The sequence below is a fragment of the Primulina tabacum genome, chromosome 3 (assembly GCF_025594145.1).
Source record: "Primulina tabacum isolate GXHZ01 chromosome 3, ASM2559414v2, whole genome shotgun sequence".
In the NCBI taxonomy this organism is placed as follows: domain Eukaryota; kingdom Viridiplantae; phylum Streptophyta; class Magnoliopsida; order Lamiales; family Gesneriaceae; genus Primulina; species Primulina tabacum.
In genome coordinates this window covers 8,085,135-8,107,422 of record NC_134552.1, presented here as the reverse complement: position 1 = coordinate 8,107,422, position 22,288 = coordinate 8,085,135, and the positions used below count along the sequence as shown (strand labels likewise).

The following is a 22,288-nucleotide window of genomic DNA, read 5'->3' as shown; positions in this document are numbered from 1 at the left end:
GCACAAACAAGAGTGCTCAAGTCAGAGAATAGAAAACTGAGAGAGTAATGTGTGTGCTGAGAGAATGTGAATACATATGAATCCATATACAGTGAACGAAACCTGGTATTTATAGGGGCGCGATAAAATCCTGATTTGGTAGGTTTAGATCCTCAGAATCTTGAAAGATTTGAGTAATCTTGTGCCAGATTTGGTTAGATCCGAAATTAGCTTATGATACCTAACATAAAAAAATAAATAATCAATTTTAGTCACATGCTACAAATACAAAAACGTGTTAAAAAAGTAGTTTTAAATATATGATGGATCAGTGGGTAGTACCCCATTGTGATCTTTAATGCGATTCTTCGGACAAATTTTAATCATTTGTATGTGAAGGTGATGAGAATGACAACTTCCAGTGAAGTCTCATCACACTGAATTTAACGGCAGATCCCCGTTATCATTATTTTTTTAATGAAGAATATCATGACGGCGGACGGCTATAACATACAGGAGCGATATATTTTTTAATATATTTTGTTTTTATTTTATAAAATATCTAAAATTTTCTTTAGTACTTTTTTGATAATTTACAAGCCAAAAGTAATATTTTAGAAAGTGAATAGCTTTATAACCAACAGATAATAAAATATAGAATCACACAGTGTTTTCGGCCTAAATTTATTTCTAGTAACTTAAATCATATGTTCTATTTTTAGAAGTTCATAAACCTGTAAAGAACAGCTTTATAACCTGGAATATGATAAATCTTTTGAGGAAAAGAATAGCTTTATGGCCCCTGTTATGTTCTTCATTTGAAGATCATTTTAGCTGGGTGTTTGAGAATTGCACGAACGAAGACCACGAGCTCTTTGTATTGATCTGCTGGAGTAGTTGGATCAAGAGAAACAAGGTGGTCTTTCAAGGATCGAATGATGAGGAAGCGACCTTTGGCTTTTTATCCCAGATTCAACACAACCCCTCCAACCGACGCCACAATTCCATCCCCAAGTAGCAGCCACCCAATGCTATGGTGGATAGGGATAGAGATGGTGGTGTTTTTTGGCTATAGGGAGGTGCATCTCACTCCATTTGGCAGAAATGAAGGCAGTTAAGGAAGAGGAATCGATCATTAGCTTCACATTTTGGCTGGACACAATGGCAATCTAGCTGCTGTTAAAGCTATACAACAACCTTCTCCTTTCGCCATGGATGCACAGCTCGCAGAGGAGATAAAAAAATTTCTACCCTAGTGATCCAAGGGCATCAATCCAGCATTGCCCTCGATTGGCCAATCTCGCGACACGTGAATTTGCGGGATGAAGATTCAGTCAAAAATATGATTTATCTTTCAGGAAACTATTCCTCTGTTTTTGAAACCTTTTGTAATAGCTGACTTGACTTAAGTTAATGAATTCAGTTTCATTTTTTAAAAAAAACGAAAACAACTTATAAATAAACAATGTTGAAGTTTTTTCCATAGGTCGAGCTTTTGATGTCGTATTAGATGAATTTATGTTTCATCCTATCCTAAAATTTCAAATTTGAGACGATGTCTCAAGTTCAAGATTCAGTCGTAATACACTCGTAAGATTCAATCGTATAAAACTCATTTTCAATTAGAAATAAATAATGGGTTGATTTGACAAAGCCAAATAAAATAAATAGACTGGACCAAAATGACAATTTCGAAATTCCATTGGGCCAATTTGATAGAAGACAATTTAAGTTGAAGACACGCCGTTTTCCGCGTTTGGGACACATCCTTGTTTCCTTACAGACCAAGCAATGCAATCACACGCAACTGGATGCCGGCAAATTCCAGTTTGTTTATATAAATACTTAACCGCCACCTTTAGTTTTAAACTTTCACTACTTTCCCAAATCGGAATTTCGAATTCTGCAGTTTGCGTCGTCCAGATTCGAGATTTCATTTCTTCTTGTGTGATTTCGTTTCTTGAATTCCTTGAATTTGTACTAGTAGTGTTCGGGGCATATTGTTCTTAGGAATAAATATAAACAGTTATGGGTGGTTCTCACAGCCGCGAAGGACTTGAGCTTTCGAATTCATCGGAATATTCCGACGAGGATGAGGTCAAGAATGAAGAGAACACTTTTGAAATTTATGCTGATGCGGAAGATTGGAGTCCGACAGTGAGTACGAGAGCAGTGGATGAAGTTGATTCTCGGCTTCAGGATTTAAAGCTGAAATATGGAAAAATCCCGTCCCCTTCTGTTCAGAAAACCAATGGGAAACCCTTAAACTTCGTTAAGCTTTATGTCCATATTGGTGGAAATACGCCGAAGGCCAAATGGGAAGTTTCAGAGAAGCTTATTTCTTATAAATTTGTTAAGACGTTGAATATTGGAGATGAGGAAGACGAAGATGATGGAAATGAATTATGGGGTGGTGTGGGATTTTGGTTTTTGAAGGTGGGGAAGAAAATTAGAGTAAAGGTGTCTACTGATATGCAGATGAAGTTTTTTGGGGATCAGAGGAGGGTTGATTTTGTGGATAGGGGAGTTTGGGCTCTGAATTTTTTTACTGACGAGGAGTATAGGAGTTTCGTTACTAATTTTCAGGATTTTTTGTTTGAAAATGTTTATGGGTTGAGGTCCACAGACGAAAATAAAGTGAAGATTTATGGAAAAGATTTTATTGGATGGTTGAAGCCAGAGGAATCGGATGATTCTATATGGGAGGATGCAGCTGATGGCATCTGGAAGACTCCAGAGAAAGGGCAGGTGCCATTCCCTGCTAGGGAGAGTCGGGATTTGTCGGAGGAATTTGAGGAGGCATCCACAGGTGGTGGGATTCAAAGCTTGGCTCTAGGTGCATTAGATAACAGTTTCTTGGTTGATGGTTCTGGTGTTCAGGTTGTGAAGAACTTTAGCCATGGGATCCATGGAAAGGGAGTCTATGTAAAGTTGGATGACTGGAAATCGGGGTCAGGTGGGAAGTCTACTCCCAAAAAGGCCCTTTTGATGAGGGGAGAGACAAACATGATGCTGATGAATCCGATGGAAGGCAAACCCCACTCTTCAGGGCTTCACCAATTGGACATTGAGACTGGGAAGATTGTTACAGATTGGAAGTTTGAGAAGGATGGTGTCGATATCACGATGAAAGATATAACCAGCGATGCAAAGGGGTCACAGTTAGACCCATCTGAGTCAACTTTCTTAGGTCTGGATGATAATAGATTATGTCAATGGGATATGCGAGATAAGAAGGGGATGGTCCAAAAGATAGCAAACGTGAATTCTCCTGTGCTGCAATGGAGCCAAGGGCATCAGTTCTCAAGAGGAACAAATTTTCAATGTTTTGCAACCGCTGGAGACGGGTCGATTGCTGTTGGTTCGCTTGATGGTAAAATAAGATTATACTCAAGAACTACTATGAGGCAGGCAAAAACAGTTTTCCCTGGATTTGGTTCACCTATTACATCGGTTGATGTTACATATGACGGGAAGTGGGTATTGGGCACTACAGACACTCATCTGATATTAATATGCACTTTATTCACGGATAAGGATGGGAAAACAAAAACAGGTTTTAGTGATCGGATGGGGAATAAAATTCCGGCTCCAAGGTTACTGAAGCTGAACCCTGTGGATGCACATTTGGCTGGATCCGATAATAAGTTCCATGCTGGCCATTTCTCTTGGGTAAGTCCACTACATTGGTGCAAGTAATGCCTCCAAACTTTTTTTCACATGATCAAATATTTCATCATGCTTTAGAACTTTTATGACTCAAAAAGTGATACATATAATGCTAAACTGTTGGGTTAAATAGAATATAGAATAGGATCTAATGGGATAAAATGTTCATACGTTTTAATTTTTATTATCTTCAAAATAATATTTTACAATGCTCAGACAATTTCATGGCAAAGGAATCATTTGGATCACAAGCAAATTGTTGTTGGGGGGGTTTTAGCTATCAAATTGAAAATAAGATGGGTTTGGGGTGTGGTTTGGCTTTTTGATTTTCTCATGTATTTTTAACTCTTTAAAACAACACAAATTTATATGCAATTTTGCCAGCTTGTCCTACGTGAAATTCTGGTTAGCTAAACAGGGGTTTTATACTCTGTTATGGTAGTGAATTTGGGTATAGCATGTCCTCCTTGGTCTTCAATCCAACAATGTCATCTAACATTACATATTTCCTTATTTTTATCAGGTCACTGAAAGTGGGAAGCAAGAAAAACATTTGGTCGCAACCGTGGGCAAGTTCAGTGTAATATGGAATTTTCAACTGATTAGGAACAGCGCACAGTAGTTGCTATCAGAATCAGAAAGGCACCCAAGAGTTGCTACTGCTACAAAATAGTGTCTAAGGATGAATCTATTATTGAAAGTCAGTTCATGCACGACAAATTCACATGCACGAACTCACCAGAAGCTCCACTGGTTGTGGCCACCGCAATGAAAGTTACATCCTTCAGCATGTTTGGGAAGAGATGAATCATACATTGGACTTAGCATTGGTGGTGTTTGTAAGTTGGATGCTCGGTTAGGCTATATTGTGCATGTATAGAGAAGTTTCCTTTTTTAATTTATTTTTTGAAAAAAAAAATCGTTGGGTTCTATTCTACCACATTGTATCATGTTACGCTTATTCTTTTAAATTTTAAGTGCAGATGTAAACTCTATTTATTTACTTTTATCTTCTTCAAGAGTTATCCGGTTTGTTCATTTATGGCGCACCCTCTGTCAGTAGTTTTGCATTTTATTGTCTGGCACAAACAGCATCAATATTATGAGTTCGTATTCCAAGTTTTAGGAGGTTAAATAGATTGAAAAATGTTTCCATTGGAACGGATGATGATGTGATCTTTGATAGTTTCCAGAGAGTTGCAGTTTATTTGTCAGCATTTCATAAGTTTTATGTGCTTAAACTTTAGATGAAGAAAGTTCTATAAAAAATTAAAATATAAACTACACATATCGAGCTCAAATTGAGAAGTTGAAACACCTAGCATAAGTCTAGCAGGTTTGATAAAAATTGAGATGGTGTTTGATGTGGAAATGAGAGTGGGATATCCGCACATTTCGCAAGAAGCTCTATTCGATAATATAATTGTGAACAGTTATGAAATAATAATACAAATAGTCTTGTCAATTAAAGAAAGAAATTTCATGAGATGGTTCACAACGCAGACGTTAAAGTGCAAAGTTTTCACCTCACAATGCATCTTGTGCCACACAATCCTGCATGTTATGTCATCTGCAAGAGAAGATATTCCAAGCTCTTGCTCCGAGATTTTGTAGCGCTATATAGCATTCAAGATACCAAACAAATATCAATAAGAATCGGAGATTGGTCATGATAACTTAGGGCAAGTTGAAAATAATTCTACAGTAGAGATGGATGGAGAAAAAACCTTTTGGATATGAGCTTGGTTAGCCCGTGTTTCCAATTCCCCCAAGTCAATTTCATTCCCCTTTACAAGTCCTTTTATGGTTGTCATCTGGCAAAACAGAACTTTTCAGTTGCAATTATCTAAAAAGTACATAAAAAAACTGCACGACTGCATGTCATAAAGGCAACAGTCTCACCTCATCAGCAGAATCACCAAAACGAGCCACAAGGATGTAATTTGTGCTATCAGATATGCCGCATCTCTTTAAGGATTCTGATATCTGGAACAAAGAGAATAATCATTAATACTTAAATAGAACCAGCAAAGCATGATGATGAGTTACTAGCTTTCTTACAAGCAAACTGAGAAGTTGTAAACAAGTTCAGAATGGAGGGTGAGTGTCGTCAACGACTTTAGTGATTTGGCTATGACTGTCTTGTGGGCAGCGGCAAGAACAGGGAAAATGTCTAGTATCTGTATCAATTCTAGAAGACATCAAAAACAGCTTACAAGGACAATTGCAACAAAAACAAAAAGGGGAAGAGGCGTTGAATTCACGCATTAGATGGGCTTACAAATGAAGCATTGATAAATGCTGCTTCTGGGTCCAATATTCCCGCTCGCATCAAATCCAGGAGGTCCCTACAAAAGAACATTATGCGCTTTAATCTATCAAAGAGTTTCTACCAAAATATTTTTTTACAAGTTTCTACCAAACTATATAACCGAGAGGAATAGTTTCAAAAAATCTAAACATTTTACTTTCCAAATAATTTTTATATTTGCGGAAAATGAAGACCCCCTCAGTTTTCACCCTATATTACTAGCCTGTCAGTTTCTTCTCAAACCCATTGAAGTACCTACTTCTTACAATCCTCTTAAAACAGAAGATATCACTACGAAGAGCAACAGAAAGATGCAAAAATGAATAGCATAAACATTGATACGCAAAAAATACAAACATATTGATCACTGGCATAATCATCAAAGATGCAAGGTGCACATGTGCCACGGAACCTAGGCTCAAGGTGAAGGCCGAGACACGTGCCTTGTCATAATGAGGAGTGCTGAAGAATAACAGACAATACATGCTTCAAAAATCATTAAACAACAACAAAACAAGTATTCATTAATGCATGATAAAATATATAATTACATTGGATTTCACTTAAAATGCACAATCTTGTAATTTGAGGCAATTTAAAACTCGAGTCAAGCCTTTAAGGCACACCAAGACATGTACTTTATGGCTAACACGTGAGTCTTACTACAGGCATCCACCTTGGAGTGTTTTTAGTTGCAAAAGCTTGGCCACGCTGTACCACATGCTGCCTTTTAATAACTACGGCCATTGCATACACCAATTACAGGAATTAGCGGAGCAAATATCAAATAAGCAAAGACGGATAAAGTTAACATGGGAGAAAGATATATTATTGACTGGTTACATTTACTATCGCTTCTTTCAAGTAGCTGCAAGGAAGGCCAACAAAAATGCATAGCCAAGTTGTCCCAAAAGGGTATCCGAGTTGATGAAGTATGTGAAGACTTGTCAATGGTTAGAAGTTTGATTCCAAACACTTTCTCGAGTGAGTCTTTTACACAGGACTAGCATGGTTTGCAGGGATAGCGGAGGCTGGTTCCCATGTCATAAAAAAATTACTTCGCCCAGTTGTATGTTTCTATAGTTCATGAAACTCAAACCTTTGTAAATTCGGTTGTATGCTTCTATAGTTCATGAAACTCAAATCTACGTAAATTGAGCTTTCGATTGAAACCTAAATTACAGAAATGACTAAAATTACTGGTTCTCCCTCCCAATCGTATGCCCCTCCAACATAAAAATAAAACTAATAAGCTCATGCAGACGCAAACGCAAATGAACATATAACCCATAAATAATTCTGGTACTTGACATTCCAGTTTGAAAATATACCAAACAGAAAAAGTAGTAAAAAAAATTATTCAACCAAAACAGATCCATGAAAATGGGAAAAAGACTCCCATAGATGAAATCAACGAAACAAAGCAGCATACTTGGAGTTTGTGACATCGCTGAAGAGAGCAAGAGAGAGTGTGATGCCACCAATTTCTAAAACCTTCATACTCAGAAAGAACAAAGTCAAGCTTGGGAACAATGGATGGTTGGAGGTTGTGGGAAAATCTTGCTCTAGGGTTTTAGGATATCACACTTCCAGCCTCGACTACTGTCATTGCCAAGAGTCAAAAATTATAATTAAAAAAATAAAAATAAACAAAAATAGCAGTACTTCAATTATTTCTGTTATAATTTTTTTTTAAAAAAAAAGAATTATAGCCTCTCCAAATATAGAATTATTTATATATTTTTATAAGTAATATTTAAAATTCTTAAATAAAAAAAAGTTTTAAAATCAAATTTTTATTTGATAACATATATCTTTCACAAAAATTTCTGTGAGACGATCGCAATAGTAAACTTTGTAAGAATGATATTTTATTTAAGCCACATGAAAATATTATTTTTATATAAAAAATGTTATTTATTATTGTAAATATAAATTGAGTTAACTCAAAGACATGTGAGATTGTCTCACAAGAGACATATATTTTTTTATATTCTAAAAAGCCCTTCGAGTTAACATTATTTTTAGATAAAAACTTGTGTGAGACGGTCTCACGGATCGTATTTTATGATATGGATATTTTATTTGGGTCATTTATGAAAATGTATTAATTTTTATGCTAAGAGTATTTCTTTTTATTGTGAATATCGGTAGGGTTGATCTGTCTCAAAGATAAAGATTCGTGAGACCGTCTCACAAGAGACATAAATAACGGTCAAAATTGAATCGAACGAATTTTTTCCGATCGGTCGGTCCGATTGAATATCTTATCGAACGGATTATACCGAGTAACATCTTTTATATTATTTTTATGATACATAGGCATTTTATGGATATAGACTTGTACCATATAATAGAAGATCAACTCTTCGGAATCAAGACCTTGATTACATAAAACCCATCCACAAATCCTTAAGCCGGTGGTTAGTAGGGAAACCAAAGGGAGAAAAGCAGTAAATGCAACGCATACGGCGCATGCTATAAATGCTTATCAACGTATACGACCCATTTGCCGGCAGCTCTTCTCACCCAAAGATTCTCTTCTTTCAATCGAATGTTGCCCTTAAACCCCAGCTCAATTTCTCGTGTCCCAAGGCCTCAAATCCTCACATTCCCACCGCTCTCTTCTCCTATTCTGCCGACAGCCTCCTTCCGCTGCCGCGCCTCCGCAGAGAACGCAGCCCCGCGGTGGTGGTTCAACTTCCCCGCTGCACCTGACGCCTCTGCGGTATTTGGAAGGATCGGCCAGGGTTTATCGGAGAACATTGGCTCCACCATTGCCGGTAATAGTAACAGCAAGAACACTAAAATTAATGCGAAGGAGAAGTGGTCGCGTGACCGCGAGAGCTATTTGACTGACAATGGCGATGCTCTACCTCTTCCCATGACTTACCCGAATTCTTCGCCAGTATCACCGGAGGAGATTGAAAAGAGGCTTAAATGCGATCCTGAAATACAGGTATTATTTGATTTTATGAAAGAACCCCTTATTTGTCTTTCAAGATATTGCTATTTCAGGTGATGGTGTGTATGCAGTCTTTTGATTTTTCTTGGTTTTTGAACGTAGTCTTTAATCTTTCCTATTTCGTTTTGGGAGAATATTTGATTTTTAGGTGTTGCATAATCTGTTTTAACTGAAAATTTTGATCTTTTGATGCTGTAAAAAGGGGGATTTCAAATTTAAGGCGAGGGTGTTTGCTATATTTCATGTAGAAGGTGTTTGATGTATTTCATTTAAGTGTCGTTATACTTTATGTATATTTCACAGTTTTGGTGGTTGTCTAAAATCCACAAGAAGGAAATTTATGCATTGTCATTCGTCAAAGCATATTGTGTCCGATACTTCAACTATACCACGTGTTTTCTTATAAATATATCCATTGCAATGTATTATGTGATTCCAGGATTGTAAGCCGATGGTTTACGAATGGACTGGGAAGTGCCGTAGCTGCCAAGGAACAGGATTAGTGAGCTACTATAACAAAAGAGGGAAGGAGACAATCTGCAAGTGCATCCCTTGCCTTGGTGTTGGTAATGATATTTTTCCATGGAATGTTTTTTTTTTCCCTATATAGGCTTTGTCCGATTCTTTATTCATGGTTGAAGAAGATTGAGAAAGGATAACCCCTTTATGTGTGAAAAAAACTGAGCATGGTGGTTTACAAATCAGCTAGGTCAGTTGTGGATAATTTGATTTACCAAAATTCAGATATTGAGGTCGAATCTCACTGCCTTTGTATCTAAAATATGCTTACCAGTAACTGCTATTTTGACTAGGAATCAATTGACAGCAGCCTTGCGTTTCAGTCTGGGTATTTCATATGTTTACTAACCTACATAGCATAATCACGTATTTTAGTTCCCCCTTTCTATGCGTGGTATTAGCACTGAAGACATTTTTAATTCTTCAGTAGATGGATAAAAAAACTTTTAAATTCCTAAGGATCATGTTCAGCGAGGGATTGGAAGATGCTTATTTTTGTTTCTCGGAATGAATATCTTGTTAAGAGCACGAAAGAACTTTAACTTCAGATTCTTGTTCTTGAGGTGTAGACCAAGAAACTCATGTGATCGCATACTTTTCCTAGCTGGATTTTAGCAATAAAATTGATGTTTCTTCAGTAAATGATCGTTCGGTATGTGGAATTTTAGTTTTTCCAATTCAGGCGTTCCATGAATGCTGCTATTTTCATCCTGTCAGAAAAGTAATTCATTTGAATCAGTGCACTTATACTTGCACGAACATTGCATTCATAATTATATGATTTTGCAGGATATGTACAGAAGATAACAGCACGAAACGATATTGACTTGATGGAGGATTTGGATAATGGAAAACCACCTTGAAGTCTAACCCTTTGAATTTCTTGATCGTCTCTTGCATATGCACCAGTGTCCCACTATTCCAGCATCTGTTGATGCAATTGATGAAGAGAAAATCATTGAAAAAAATGTTAGCTAGGAAATATGACACCATCCATTGGGACGTTTGATTACAGAATTAAGTATTTATGTCGGAACTTGTTGATAAAGGCTGAGGGAAAGAAAATTTTATATTCTTTGTGTCGACCGATAAGATCCTTCTTGTGCGGCTTGTTAGAAGTTCAATTAAAATTGTTCTGCCATATCTTATTACTTATGGCATATCGGAATATCTTCCAAAACCTTTTTACCCACTAATTGCTTGAGGAGAAATACTATCAATTTAATCGAAGTACCATATATCGAAATTGGAAACTAGACACTCGAATTTGAATGTCAAATGGTAGGGAAATTATCTGGTACAATAACTTTTGCCATTGAAGAAGATACAATTGATGGAAAGAAATTTGATAATTTGTCATCTCTACTCTTGCAACAAATTATTTCCAATAATCTTGACAATATATGTATACCACATCGAGCCTGTCGTCACAGAACAAGGGACTTTGGGGAGACATCGCCATCAAACCACCTTTGTACAAACAGCCATTACCCGTTGTGACATTTACCAGTAGTCATAACAAGAGCATTTTCCATCCTTGAAATGATGAAATCTTTTGTTGTCTCTAACAATCAACTCCCTGCCAACAATTCTCGACATGATCTTAATAGCATTGTGACAATCACCACAAATTCGAAGGTTCTTAATTATCCGAAGAGGAGTCCTTGCAGGAGTACTAATCAGACCGTAGGCAATTGCTAGTCGTTCGCTATGGTAAAGCAGAGCTTGCTCCTTTGCCTCCTGATCGATGTCATGGAGAACATATCTAGTGTCAGGCACATAAACTTGTTCTTTTTTCGCAGCCAACAACTTCTCATCATCCTTGTATAGAGTTGGGCTACGGAACTCCGTTATCCTGTTCCTCCCAACAAGCATGTTAATTGCTGACTGCTTCTTTGGCGGAGGAGTGGGGATCTTGTTGGCTATAGCCTTCGAAGGGTCAAGGCCGACCATCAACTCCTCGGCATGATCTTCAAGATCAATGTCTCCATGTATACGAGCATAATTCATCAATGCCTCCCAGATAACAGCCGTAGGCTCAAATGGAAGAGTTTCAACATATGCCATAACCTCTGCCAGATGCCCAGACTTGCCAAGGACACCAATAAGTCCCAAATAATGTTCAATCCCTGGAGTAATCCCATAATCAGCCTTCATTGATTCGAAATGTAAAAAACCCTCTTCAATAGCTTCAGCACTAGCACAAGCCTCAAAAACAGCCATAAAAGTTTGCTCAGTCGGCCGTACCACCAACATCCTCATCTGCTCGTACATTCCCAACCCGTCATCACCAAGCCCATTTGCTGCATACCCACTAATCATCAGGTGCCAAGAATCTATGTTCCTATCGGGCATGTGATCAAAAACTCTACGTGCATCAGTCATACTTCCACACTTTGAATACATATCAAGAACTTTATTATTCAGTTGCAAATCACCCCTAAAAGTAGACCTCAAGAAGTAGTCATGAACTTTCTTTGCCTCCTCAAGTTTCTTCGATCTCCCACACAAAGCAAAAAGCAAACTGAAACATTCGGCATTAGCAGGAACACCCTTGTCCATATGTTCAATCGCTTCTTTAAGCTTCCCCTCGCGACATAGACTCAAAATGTCAACAATGTCAGAAGGCTCACCAGAACTCGTTGCTTGATCGTTCACAACCGGAACTTGATTCTGTAGTTGGCCAGCAGCAGTTTGCCCATTTGATCCCCATTGATTCTGGCTTTGTCTTTGAGGAAACCCCTGATTAAAGTTCTGACTAAAATCACCACTCCTTGGATTTGCACCTCCTTGCTGCGGATAATTAGGACTCTGATTGTAGTTTTGAGGATAACCCTGGTTCCGCTGATAACCTCCTTGGGGAGGATAATTCCTATTAAAATTTGGATTCTGATTTTGCGCATATCCTTGATTTTGATGGTTGTTCCACTGATTAGCATTTCCACGGGGAGGTGGATAATTCTGGTTCTTCCTTTGAGAATTCGCGCTAGGGTCTGAACCTCCCTGCTGATAATATCCCTGACCTGGATTCAAATTTCTTTGATTTGCATAACCCTGATTCATATTCTGAAAATCACTGTTTCGGTGGGTACCATTGTTTCGCGAATCCCACTGATTTTCAGTGTTTTGATTGAAACCCAAAGAAGAAGAAGAAGAAGACTGAGAAACCCGCCTCTGGAAATCTTCTGGCGCAGCTGACGTTGAGAGGCTTCTAATTGTGTGGAGTGAAAGGTTTACAGTTAAGGTTATGGTTCGTGATTTGGGGTTTGAAATGAAGGCGACAGATGGGCTTATCTTGTAGAGACAAGCGGCAACGTTTGAAGAAAATCGAGCCCTGCGAATCGCCATTACAGGTAACACCATTATCGCTGTGAAGTGAATGCTTAAACCCTAATCCTCAACACTGTGGATGTAGTGCAGTTAGGCATGCTTTAATGGAGCGGTTCAACCCGGACCGGATTGGAACCGCCCCGTTAATCTTTCCACTTTTAATAGCAGTCATTGCACTGCTTCCTTGTTCATATTTATTCTATCTATTCTATTTTATCAAGTAAGAGGATAGTAACCACGATAACAATTTTTTCTTTCAACTTTACTCTTATACGATACCAATATTACATTTTGTTTTTTTTTAAATTTCAACACAGCACTTTTTTTTATTTCAATAGTTCAAATATCAATTTAGTCTAATCATAATTTGTCAAATTTCATTTTAGAATATCGATAATGATAAAAAAGATTATACACACACGCATCACGTGTGCAGAGTAATTAGTATTTATAATAAATACAAAATAACAAAATCCCATTTTTCATATCTATAAGAAAAAGATGTATTATAATTTGCAAGATAATTATCGAAAAACTTTTTCAAAATTGTTCCGGAACATCCAAAAATCCGCGAAAAGATTCATAAATAAATGTGGAAGAATATTTGACAGTAAGAACGACTATGTCGTACTCAACAATGTCGAAAAGCATAATGATCGATGTTACTCATATATTCGAGTTTGTCCTGTCAAATTAAACTTGTTTGGAGCTAAGCTAACGCAACCAATATTGTAGATTCATCAATTAGAACGACAAATCAACCATTATACGTGCTAGAAACTGTTTATATATAAATCAAAAGGGAAAATCTTGGGATAACATGAACACGAACCCATCAAACATGACCATTTTTTTTATTGCATTAACTTGGATACAATAGAAGACTGCGGACATTGGCAATGTCTTTGATTAGGGTGATCTTTACACCAAATCCCGTCACTGGTTGAGGAAAAAAGCCAAAAATTGGAGCATTGCAATGGCTTTGGGGGTGGTGGGATCGATCACACTGAAGACATGGTTTTCCCCTTTGACCTCCACAACCTTGACAATCCCATTCCACCCACTTTTCTTCAGTACTTGCATGTAATACCAACCCCTAAACCTTAAGCCATCATTTCCAGCCACATAGACCAAAACCCTTTTGCACCCAAGCATCTTGAGGCCCGGATCCATACCCGGATTCACCAGCGGGTCATCCAGCCCTGTGGTATTCGGGTATGCATGTAACCAGATTGCTTCCAAGGATTTTCTTGCATTGGCATCCGCAGATTCATTCCCAACCAGCCTCTTCCCCATAAAATATGGACAATTGAGAAACATCCCGTTAACTTTTACACCAGGATCCGATTTCTCCATTCCGACCCGGATTGCCATATGGTGTGCAAGGGTGCCACCTGCGCTGTCTCCACCTAAATAAACACGCCCAAAATCGGCATACTTTGTCAGCCACGGCTCACCACCATTCCCACTGGAGTGATGAAATACCCATTTCAGTGCTAACCATGAATCTTGAAAAGCAATGGGAAGAGGGTGCTCGGGGGCTAATCTGTAATTAACTGATACAGCGATAATTTTAGCCTTCGCGACGAGTGAGTTCAGATGGTGATGGTAATTTGGAGAGAAGGCGGATTCGGTGAAGAACCCACCGCCATGATAGTATACAAGGAGTGGAATTTTGTAGCCTGGGTTAGCGTTTTTAGGAAGGTAAATTCTGGCAGAAATATTGAGCTCTTTCACAATGCTTATGTCTTTGGATTGAACCCCAGTTCTTGGATCCGTTGATGCAGGAAGAAAACCTTGTCCGATGAATCTCTGAATGGTACCATTTCTGTATACTCTTATGAAGGGATAAATATCGTATAGGATTTGATCATTAGCGGAGTTTGCAGCAAATGATGTGGTAAGTAGTAAATGAAGACTGTAGGTTAACAGTAAGAGGAGAGGGGAATTCTTACCAGCAAACATGGTGAGGAATTGGAGTTGATAAGGATTTAGAACGTGTGTTGGAGAAGGAACTGAGAAATCTTGTAGCGATAATGTGGGGAAAGTAATAATTAAGTTGAATTTTTTTATGGACCATGTGAAGCCGGAGATATAAAGTTACTGGCTTTCTACCTCGCATGTCCTTGTCTTATTATTACTATTTATAAATATATATGTATAATGGAACTATATATTGGATTAATTATTTCATTTTTTTTATAGAATGATAAAAATTGGATTGAAAAACATTTTTTACATAGATATGTAAAATTTTGATGAATGCAGATTTGTCTTGAAACAAAAAACAACAAATAAATTTAGGCTCATAATTATATCTATACAAATACTATTACTGTAGTATATATATATATATATATGTTATACGCAAAAACTTGTGTGAAACGGTCTCACAGGTCGTATTTTGTGAAACAGATATCTTATTTGGATCATCCATGAAAAAATATTATTTTTTATGCTCAAAATATTACTTTTGTTGTGAATATCGGTAAGATTGACCCGTCTCACAGAGTAAGATTCGTGAGACCGCCTCACGAGAGACCTACTCTATGTTATATTAGCATCTAATATATAGCATTTTGAAACTTTAAAATACATTTTCCTAATCATTATTCACATAAATATCAATTAATTTAACCAAGATAATATTACGATTCAAAAAAGGAATCAAATGACGCCACTTGCTTCGGGTTGATTGCAAGGAAAGAACATACAAGAATCAAATATTGTATCAATCTCATTACCACACCTTCATCACATTCAAATCTTATCAGGAAAAGTGTCAAGTTCAGTTCTTTTGCCAAATCGTGAAGCCCCGCCAATGATTGTTGGTGACTTATGTTCTGGTATTGGTGCTGGTAATGCGATTATGCGAACACCAGGCACAAGCAACTATGTTCCTATTGGCAAAATCACAAATACCCTCTTCGGCAAGTGTGGATAGAATTTCACATACTTGAAGATTTGCACGCGAAAGAAAATAATCCATACAATGTGCTAAATACAAGCTACTGAATCAAACCTCCAAGCGGATCAATCCAACACAGAACAAGTCATTTTGAATTCACAAAAGTTTGGAGCATTTTCCTACAAAGAAGTTTCACTCAATATCACTAGGTTTCTTGTGCCACGTGAATGCAATCATGAGATCCTCCATCGGATTACTGAAGGAAACATCACGCAGCAGTGGAGCATAACTGCTGGACTAGTCTTTCATTAGATACTGATATATTGTTCGCAATTTCATCCTTTTAGATCATAGTTTACACCTTTAATTCTCATTCTACCAGTAGATGATTTCTACGTGCCAAGAAATTCTCACACGCTACATTCTTAATAAAACTACTAACCATTTCTAATTTTGATCTTTTTGGTTTTTCTTCTGAAAGAATCATCGGCAACGCCATCTTTGGGAAACCCATTGCTTTCTGTCACCCGCTTATTGAATGACCTTTTATTTTTAGTGGAACCCTGGTGAGCCAAAAATGGGGAACCTGAAGAGAAAAAAGTATTGATCTCGTTTCTCATGCCCTTTAATGTTTCTGGTTGTGACTTGTGACTTGAATCTGCCAGAAAGTTAGAGCTTCGGGATGACTGTGTCTCCTTTGTTCCAAATGCTGCCTGGAAATCCTTGTAAGTGGACACTTTAGAAGCTTGACTTGATCTCCATTGTTCCGGGCGCCTTGCAAATCTAATAGTGAGCAATGAACAGTAATATATATCAGTTAACTGATAAAAGTAGAGAACAAAACTCATTATGGAGTTCCTCTGGAAAACAAGAAAAATTCCTGGTGGGCAATTCATCAATCACCAATAACACATTACCAAGGAATTTATATTGTTATATATATAAAAAATCAAACAATCTGTAAGTTATGATGTGTTACTTTGGACAATTCAAAAGGGGAAATAATAATAAAAAATGCCAGAGGAAAAATTATTCAGTACATCATAGAAACCTATAATCATCGTACACAATTTCTCCCCATGTAGGCAACTTGATATGCTGAAAGCGGTGACAGTGGATCTTATAATGAATTTTATATGACAAATTTCATTCAAAACATACTCACTCCCTTAGTTGAAGTCCCGTGAAGTTTTTTTACTTTGCTCAAATAAACAAGTTTTATGGCTCGCACAATCTAATTTAAGGGATGAAAAACAAGAAGTCTATTTTTAATCAAATTTCTTGCACCACCTAATTATTAATATCCGTTTAAAGCTTGGAGAATATTAAAGTTGAGCAACACTTCCAATGAGAAATGGAAAGTATACTTACCTCTCAAGGTCAAGTTTCTTCAAGAGGTAAGGGCCCTGTTTAGTCTTGGATAGCTCTGTTTGGACAAGTAGTAGTTCTGATACAATTGTTTCTCTCAGAGATATATTGCTCGCAGTGAAGCATTTATCAATTATAAATGAACCAGAAGGATGCACGGAAAGCTCTCCAAAATGTCCTTGAAGCCTTCAAGTTTTGGTGCAATCCATAAAAGAGCATTAGTAGAAACTATTGAACATAAGTCTGTGATACCCTTTATGAATGCAATTTAAACACACTATAACAAAAATACAGAGTCTTACTTTTTGGTCAATACACAGCACGCTTACTTCTTTAAAATTAATGACAGGTCATGAAAAAGATCAACATGTAACGAAACTGATATGGCAATGTCTAATATTGTGATTTGTGAACTAATAAATTAATGGCAAGTGTTCTGTCAAATCCATACAATGAACATCAAAGGTTGCATGCTATCCTCTAACATGAAAGACAATAAAAAATAACGCTACATGATAGATTCAAAATCCAATTTACTCATAGCATTATACTTTTTGTTTTTAAATGTAAGTTTATCAGGCAGCTACCAATTAATTTCTGCAGTAGCAGAAAACTGTTCTGTCTTAATATGCAAGCTTAACACACTGTTCACATAGCTATTCCAGGCACAGCATGGGATTTAATAGCACAACGGCATGCATGAGATAAGCAATTGAAAATAAGGTGTAACTACAGACAGTTTTAAATCTTACTTTATGATTAGCTTCCGCTTCTGCTTAGACGAAGCATTTGAGTTGAGAAAGGCCTCGATCACCCTGTTACCAGTGGGATCCTTTGATACTTCAAGAACATGGTTAACCTCCAAGGATACAATGGCAACAATATATACTTTTATGTATTCCTACATAAAGAAAGCAATGCGATTGATAATAAATACACATGCAACAAAATGAACCAGATTTGCCACAAATAAAGTATCTTACTTGCAAATAAAAAACATGCAAAATCCGAAAAGAATATAAAAGGATATCTAGCACACTTGTGCCGTTATCCAAAAAATCTTCTTATAATAACTGCATCAATTGGTGGATTTTTCTCTTGAAAAGTTAATTCCCATAGAATAAGTGGTTGAATGGACATTTTGAAAAGTTACTGGATTTCAAAGCTACACTATTGTTGGGTAAAAAGGAAAGCAAAGGTCACATACACTTGGAAATTTGAAAATTGACTGCAGAATCAAAGAGCCTAAAACTTGCATTTTGACACCATTTGGCCAATTCCAGTTGTCTTTAACATTAGAACTGAAGTAATTGTCAAGAAACAATATCCGCGGAATGATGGACACTGAAGGCTCATCCGCATTATGCACAGCATCAGAAATGGCCTGACAAAACTGCCATGATGATGTTGAAAAATAGTCAACAATTAAATGATAATGACAAAGAAAAAACAAAACAGAAAAACAAAGGAAATTTAATTTAAAACTAAAAAGGGATGCAGAGAAGGGTGGGATCAAAAGTTAACCTAAATAAAAGGTTCATTTCACTGATTATTTTATCAAATAAAAGTTTTCATAGATGATATTAACATTTACAGGATATAGAAATGTGAATTCAAGTAAACATAAAAAAGGAAAATGAGGGAATTAGAAACCTCATGCTCATGAACCCGAAGTCTTTGACTAGCAGCAAGAAGAGCCGCAACAACTCCTGACTTACCCATTTCGAAAAGAACCTTAAACTTCGTGCCTAGTTCCTCCCAAATTACCTTTACCTGGATAGAACAAAGACCAAGGAATTGTTAATTGCCAAACAAATCAGCCAAAAATCGTAATCAAGGGGCGACAATTTAAAATTATTTGCAGGTACATAAAATATTTCTAAAAACTTAACAGTTTACTCCTGCAAGGAATAAAAGGTTCAACTGAAAAATGCAAGTGCATACAAACTAAGAATTAGCTGAAAACCAAAATAGCGGCTAACTTTTTGACCACGGGAATATATGACACAAGCCAATCTAATCAAGATGCCACCGCAGCTCAAATAAAGGTAGAAGAGACTTTACTTAAACCATATTATAGATAAATGTTGCATATAAAAATTAGACAAGTACAAAAGCCCAAATAAATAAATAAGCTTTATGAAGTTTGGACGTACATGCTCACGACTTCTGGCGTGGGACACCAATGCTTGCACAACAAAGTTAGCATAGGGATGCGATGACATTTTGAACAAAGAAGCCTTGAAAACTTTTGTGAATATTTGGTTATATAAGCCATCAGGAGACTCTGCCAATATAACCTGCAAAAGGGACTTGAAGTCTTAACAATTCAAATAAAATATTTCAGAGAAAAAAGTAGTGCACTGTTCTCAGTTCCCCCAATATCTTGTATTTTCTTTTATGCATTTTAAAGTTTACTCTGTTCTGCATGTGCTTCATTCTCAGTTCCAAATACAAGTAAGCTTTGTTTTAGATCTACTCATCCGGCGGAGACAAGTTCATTTCCATTTTAAATCTCACGTGCTTTATTCCCAACTCCATTTAGGTCTAAACAGTAAACATTGTTAAAACGACAATTTGGGAACATAACTATGAAATCCCGATATTCAATCACCACTTTCGAGTGCTAAGTTTTGAGAATAAGTTAAGAGCCATACAATCAACAATAGTCACAACTGGTGAACCTGTCACCACTGTTTATGGGATTCCTGTAGGGAAAAGGCATCACATTCTTTTCACGATAGTTTGAAAAATGACCTTGGTCGAACATTTTTTTTATTTATGACCATTTTTTCAAAAAAAATCTGCAAAATGACCTTCAAACATACATGAAATACAAAGACCAAACAAAGGGTAAAAATTGATAAGGTTAAATTTCAAATTAATGGTCAAACAAAGGTCATTCAGTTGAACAATCCTCATTAGGTTAAATAATTCCCATTCTTTTTATATTCAATTCCCTATCCAATATGATATTAAGTTATGCAATAAAAGGCGAGACTTTTTTATGACAAAAATGACAGATAGCATTACTTTGAGTTGCACCTTTATGAAAATAGATATTTGCAGTATTAAAAAAACATAATATCTGAACATCAGAACTTGTATCTATGATGAAACATGGGCATTCAAAATCATATCAAGAATGCAAAACATAAATGATTTTTATAAGCTCCCCCACCTCCATTAAATGGCTGTAAGCATTTTCTTCCACCAAATGTAGAATTTTTTTTCCTGCTTCTATTAAATTTCCTTCCAAGTCTTTGTCCGCACTGCAGCCAAGGAGAATGGGAATTATACGCAACAACTCCGGTTCGTTTCCAGCTAATAATTTCAAAGCGGTCTGCATTTACAGTACAGTTAATACACAAACAAGTTCACAGATATACACTACGAGGTCTCGTACCCATCCCCAGTTTAGTCTATGCTACAACAAGAAAAGATATTCCTGTGCACCATAGAACTTCAAAAATATGAGTCATTTGTATTTTACGTAGGACTTACACATGTATTAATGCGTCCAACAGAACATGATACACAAAAACATTTTCTCAATTTGTAGGATAGATCAACCCTCATCCCCATATTTTTCACCAACCATGGAGTAGATTGAAATAAATTGGCGTGCATTAAAAAAAACTTAAATTACAGAATGATTGGGTGGCAAATGTTATAATTACAGCTCAAACATACCTGAAGAACCAAACTACTGTAAGGATTCAATTGTATGGTTGCAATGTCCACTCTCAAAGGGTTCAACATTTCTGATATGAGAAATGTCAGTTGATCAGGAAACGACTGGCGCTGTTGTAAATTATTACCCTCCAACTTGGAGGGTCTCAGATTCAAACGTTCAGCCAGAACAACTGACGGCTTTGTGCTGTGAAACTCCGGGGTGTCCACAGAAACTCCTTTACAAAAACAAAGCAATCTCCGCAGAACATGAGATCCATAAGAATTGCACATTACATCACTAACATTGACCACAATTTCCTGGAACAAATGAAGGAAAAGTGGAGAAAAAAAATAAAAATTTCACCATACAAAACCATATATTCCTCCCAATTGTTGCAAAATAATCTATCATCTGTAAGCTAAAACTTTTTGATGGGATGACACGAAAAAATCAAGTAAAAGAGCCAGCTGCTACTTGCTTTTAACGCATATCCAAATTCACATTATTCCCAACAAAATATAGTTTCGTTGTTATCATGATCTAAGTAAATATACCTGGCATAATGCAGTTAGCGTCTCCCCAACAAGAGAATAAGTGTCGTCATCCTGAAGGTGCATGGCCAAAGACTTGAGGGCTGATTCAGCAACATGTGAGCCAGACCTATCCATGGCAATATGTGAAAATTTCTTCGCACTGCTTTGAAGAAAAGAACAAAGCTGGTCACAAGAACAGCCTTCCAGAAGAGTTTGCATGGTATGGCTAATGATGTAATCAGTTGCAAGTTCTAGCTCTTTTCCTCTAGCTTCTTCCAAAGCATTACCACAAATAGCTGAGCGCTGCTCTAGGTCAATCTCAGTTCCTTCTATCACATTTGATATCTCGGTGAAGTATTTTGTTGTCTCTGGGTCAACCAACTTTCTACAATAAAAGCATTTCCAATAGATGACAAATCGTTCACACACGCACAACAATCCATTTCAGAAAAATAAAAATTTAAGCATCGAATATAATTGCATTCAAAACCTGATCAATAATGTCTGTGGTGTGTTGGTTGTTTTTTCCTCGGTAAATTTTTTAGCTTTGAAGGTTGCAGCACGCGAGCCACCTGCAACATTTCTCTTCTTTTCTTGTCTTCCCATTTTCCTCATCTTTCTTGAGTAACTGTAACTTCACCAGCCAATAAGCTGCCCTCAGTAACACAACCGGAGAGATGCCTTCGTGAACCCAACGCAGTACACTGCGGATGAGCGAACCAGCGATGCGCTTTGTTAGGTGAAATCGAGGGACTCGAACCAAGGAGGCAAAAAATTCTCAATCAGCATCCGTCCACTGTCCAGGAATCGACCAGCGATGGGCGTTGCTGTGGATGAAATACTGGAAAACGAAGGGTTTGATAATACTTTGGGTCTTCAGGTTTATTAATGGGCCGTACCCCAGACATCAAGCCCAATTTGGTGTGTTTTTTTTTTCCTTAATTAATCGGGTAGTCAGGTATCCGATAAGATTATTCGGGTAGACATTTTCTACCCGTTCCGATTAAAGTTAGCTGGGTATTATATAAAC

At 37.0% G+C, this 22,288-nt stretch overlaps 6 protein-coding genes across 9 annotated transcripts; 2 read left to right on the top strand and 4 right to left on the bottom strand.

Moving 5' to 3' along the window:
* The first annotated feature begins 1,775 nt into the window (after positions 1-1,775).
* On the top strand, positions 1,776-4,688 carry LOC142539872 (protein CYPRO4-like). The gene is given in 4 exon segments (XM_075645614.1): positions 1,776-3,651; positions 4,172-4,267; positions 4,269-4,295; positions 4,297-4,688. Coding segments are annotated over 4 exon segments (1,926 nt in total). The 5' UTR covers positions 1,776-2,007; the 3' UTR covers positions 4,456-4,688.
* A 353-nt stretch (positions 4,689-5,041) lies between these two features.
* Positions 5,042-7,561, bottom strand: LOC142538924 (uncharacterized). Of its 4 annotated transcripts, XM_075644216.1 has the most exons (8): positions 7,392-7,555; positions 6,803-6,990; positions 6,636-6,696; positions 5,930-5,996; positions 5,718-5,828; positions 5,551-5,634; positions 5,376-5,462; positions 5,042-5,264 (listed from the first exon to the last, which is right to left on the bottom strand). In XM_075644216.1, the coding sequence occupies exons 2-8, from the start codon at positions 6,852-6,854 to the stop codon at positions 5,082-5,084; spliced, it is 645 nt and encodes a 214-aa protein (XP_075500331.1). In that variant the 5' UTR covers positions 6,855-6,990; positions 7,392-7,555; the 3' UTR covers positions 5,042-5,081. The 4 variants fall into 4 exon arrangements, with proteins under 4 accessions (XP_075500331.1, XP_075500332.1, XP_075500334.1 ...); XM_075644217.1 differs by lacking the exon at positions 6,803-6,990 and having other exon boundaries at positions 7,392-7,556; XM_075644219.1 differs by lacking the exon at positions 6,803-6,990 and having other exon boundaries at positions 5,930-5,998; positions 6,568-6,696.
* An 807-nt stretch (positions 7,562-8,368) lies between these two features.
* On the top strand, positions 8,369-10,399 carry LOC142539871 (protein disulfide-isomerase SCO2). The gene is made up of 3 exons (XM_075645613.1): positions 8,369-8,918; positions 9,364-9,490; positions 10,233-10,399. Exons 1-3 carry the CDS (start codon positions 8,514-8,516, stop codon positions 10,304-10,306), a joined length of 606 nt encoding a protein of 201 aa, XP_075501728.1. The 5' UTR covers positions 8,369-8,513; the 3' UTR covers positions 10,307-10,399.
* Positions 10,400-10,707: 308 nt separating this feature from the next.
* Positions 10,708-12,937, bottom strand: LOC142539870 (pentatricopeptide repeat-containing protein At2g15690, mitochondrial-like). The gene has a single exon (XM_075645612.1). The coding sequence runs from the start codon at positions 12,804-12,806 to the stop codon at positions 10,947-10,949; it is 1,860 nt and encodes a 619-aa protein (XP_075501727.1). The 5' UTR covers positions 12,807-12,937; the 3' UTR covers positions 10,708-10,946.
* A 607-nt stretch (positions 12,938-13,544) lies between these two features.
* Positions 13,545-14,844, bottom strand: LOC142539869 (putative carboxylesterase 1). The gene has a single exon (XM_075645611.1). The coding sequence runs from the start codon at positions 14,736-14,738 to the stop codon at positions 13,710-13,712; it is 1,029 nt and encodes a 342-aa protein (XP_075501726.1). The 5' UTR covers positions 14,739-14,844; the 3' UTR covers positions 13,545-13,709.
* A 984-nt stretch (positions 14,845-15,828) lies between these two features.
* LOC142539868 (pumilio homolog 23) lies at positions 15,829-22,124 on the bottom strand. Its single transcript, XM_075645609.1, has 10 exons — positions 21,749-22,124; positions 21,280-21,643; positions 20,743-21,042; positions 20,231-20,392; positions 19,206-19,349; positions 18,703-18,822; positions 18,257-18,442; positions 17,802-17,950; positions 17,053-17,235; positions 15,829-16,464 (listed from the first exon to the last, which is right to left on the bottom strand). The coding sequence occupies exons 1-10, from the start codon at positions 21,871-21,873 to the stop codon at positions 16,119-16,121; spliced, it is 2,079 nt and encodes a 692-aa protein (XP_075501724.1). The 5' UTR covers positions 21,874-22,124; the 3' UTR covers positions 15,829-16,118.
* Positions 22,125-22,288: the final 164 nt, after the last annotated feature.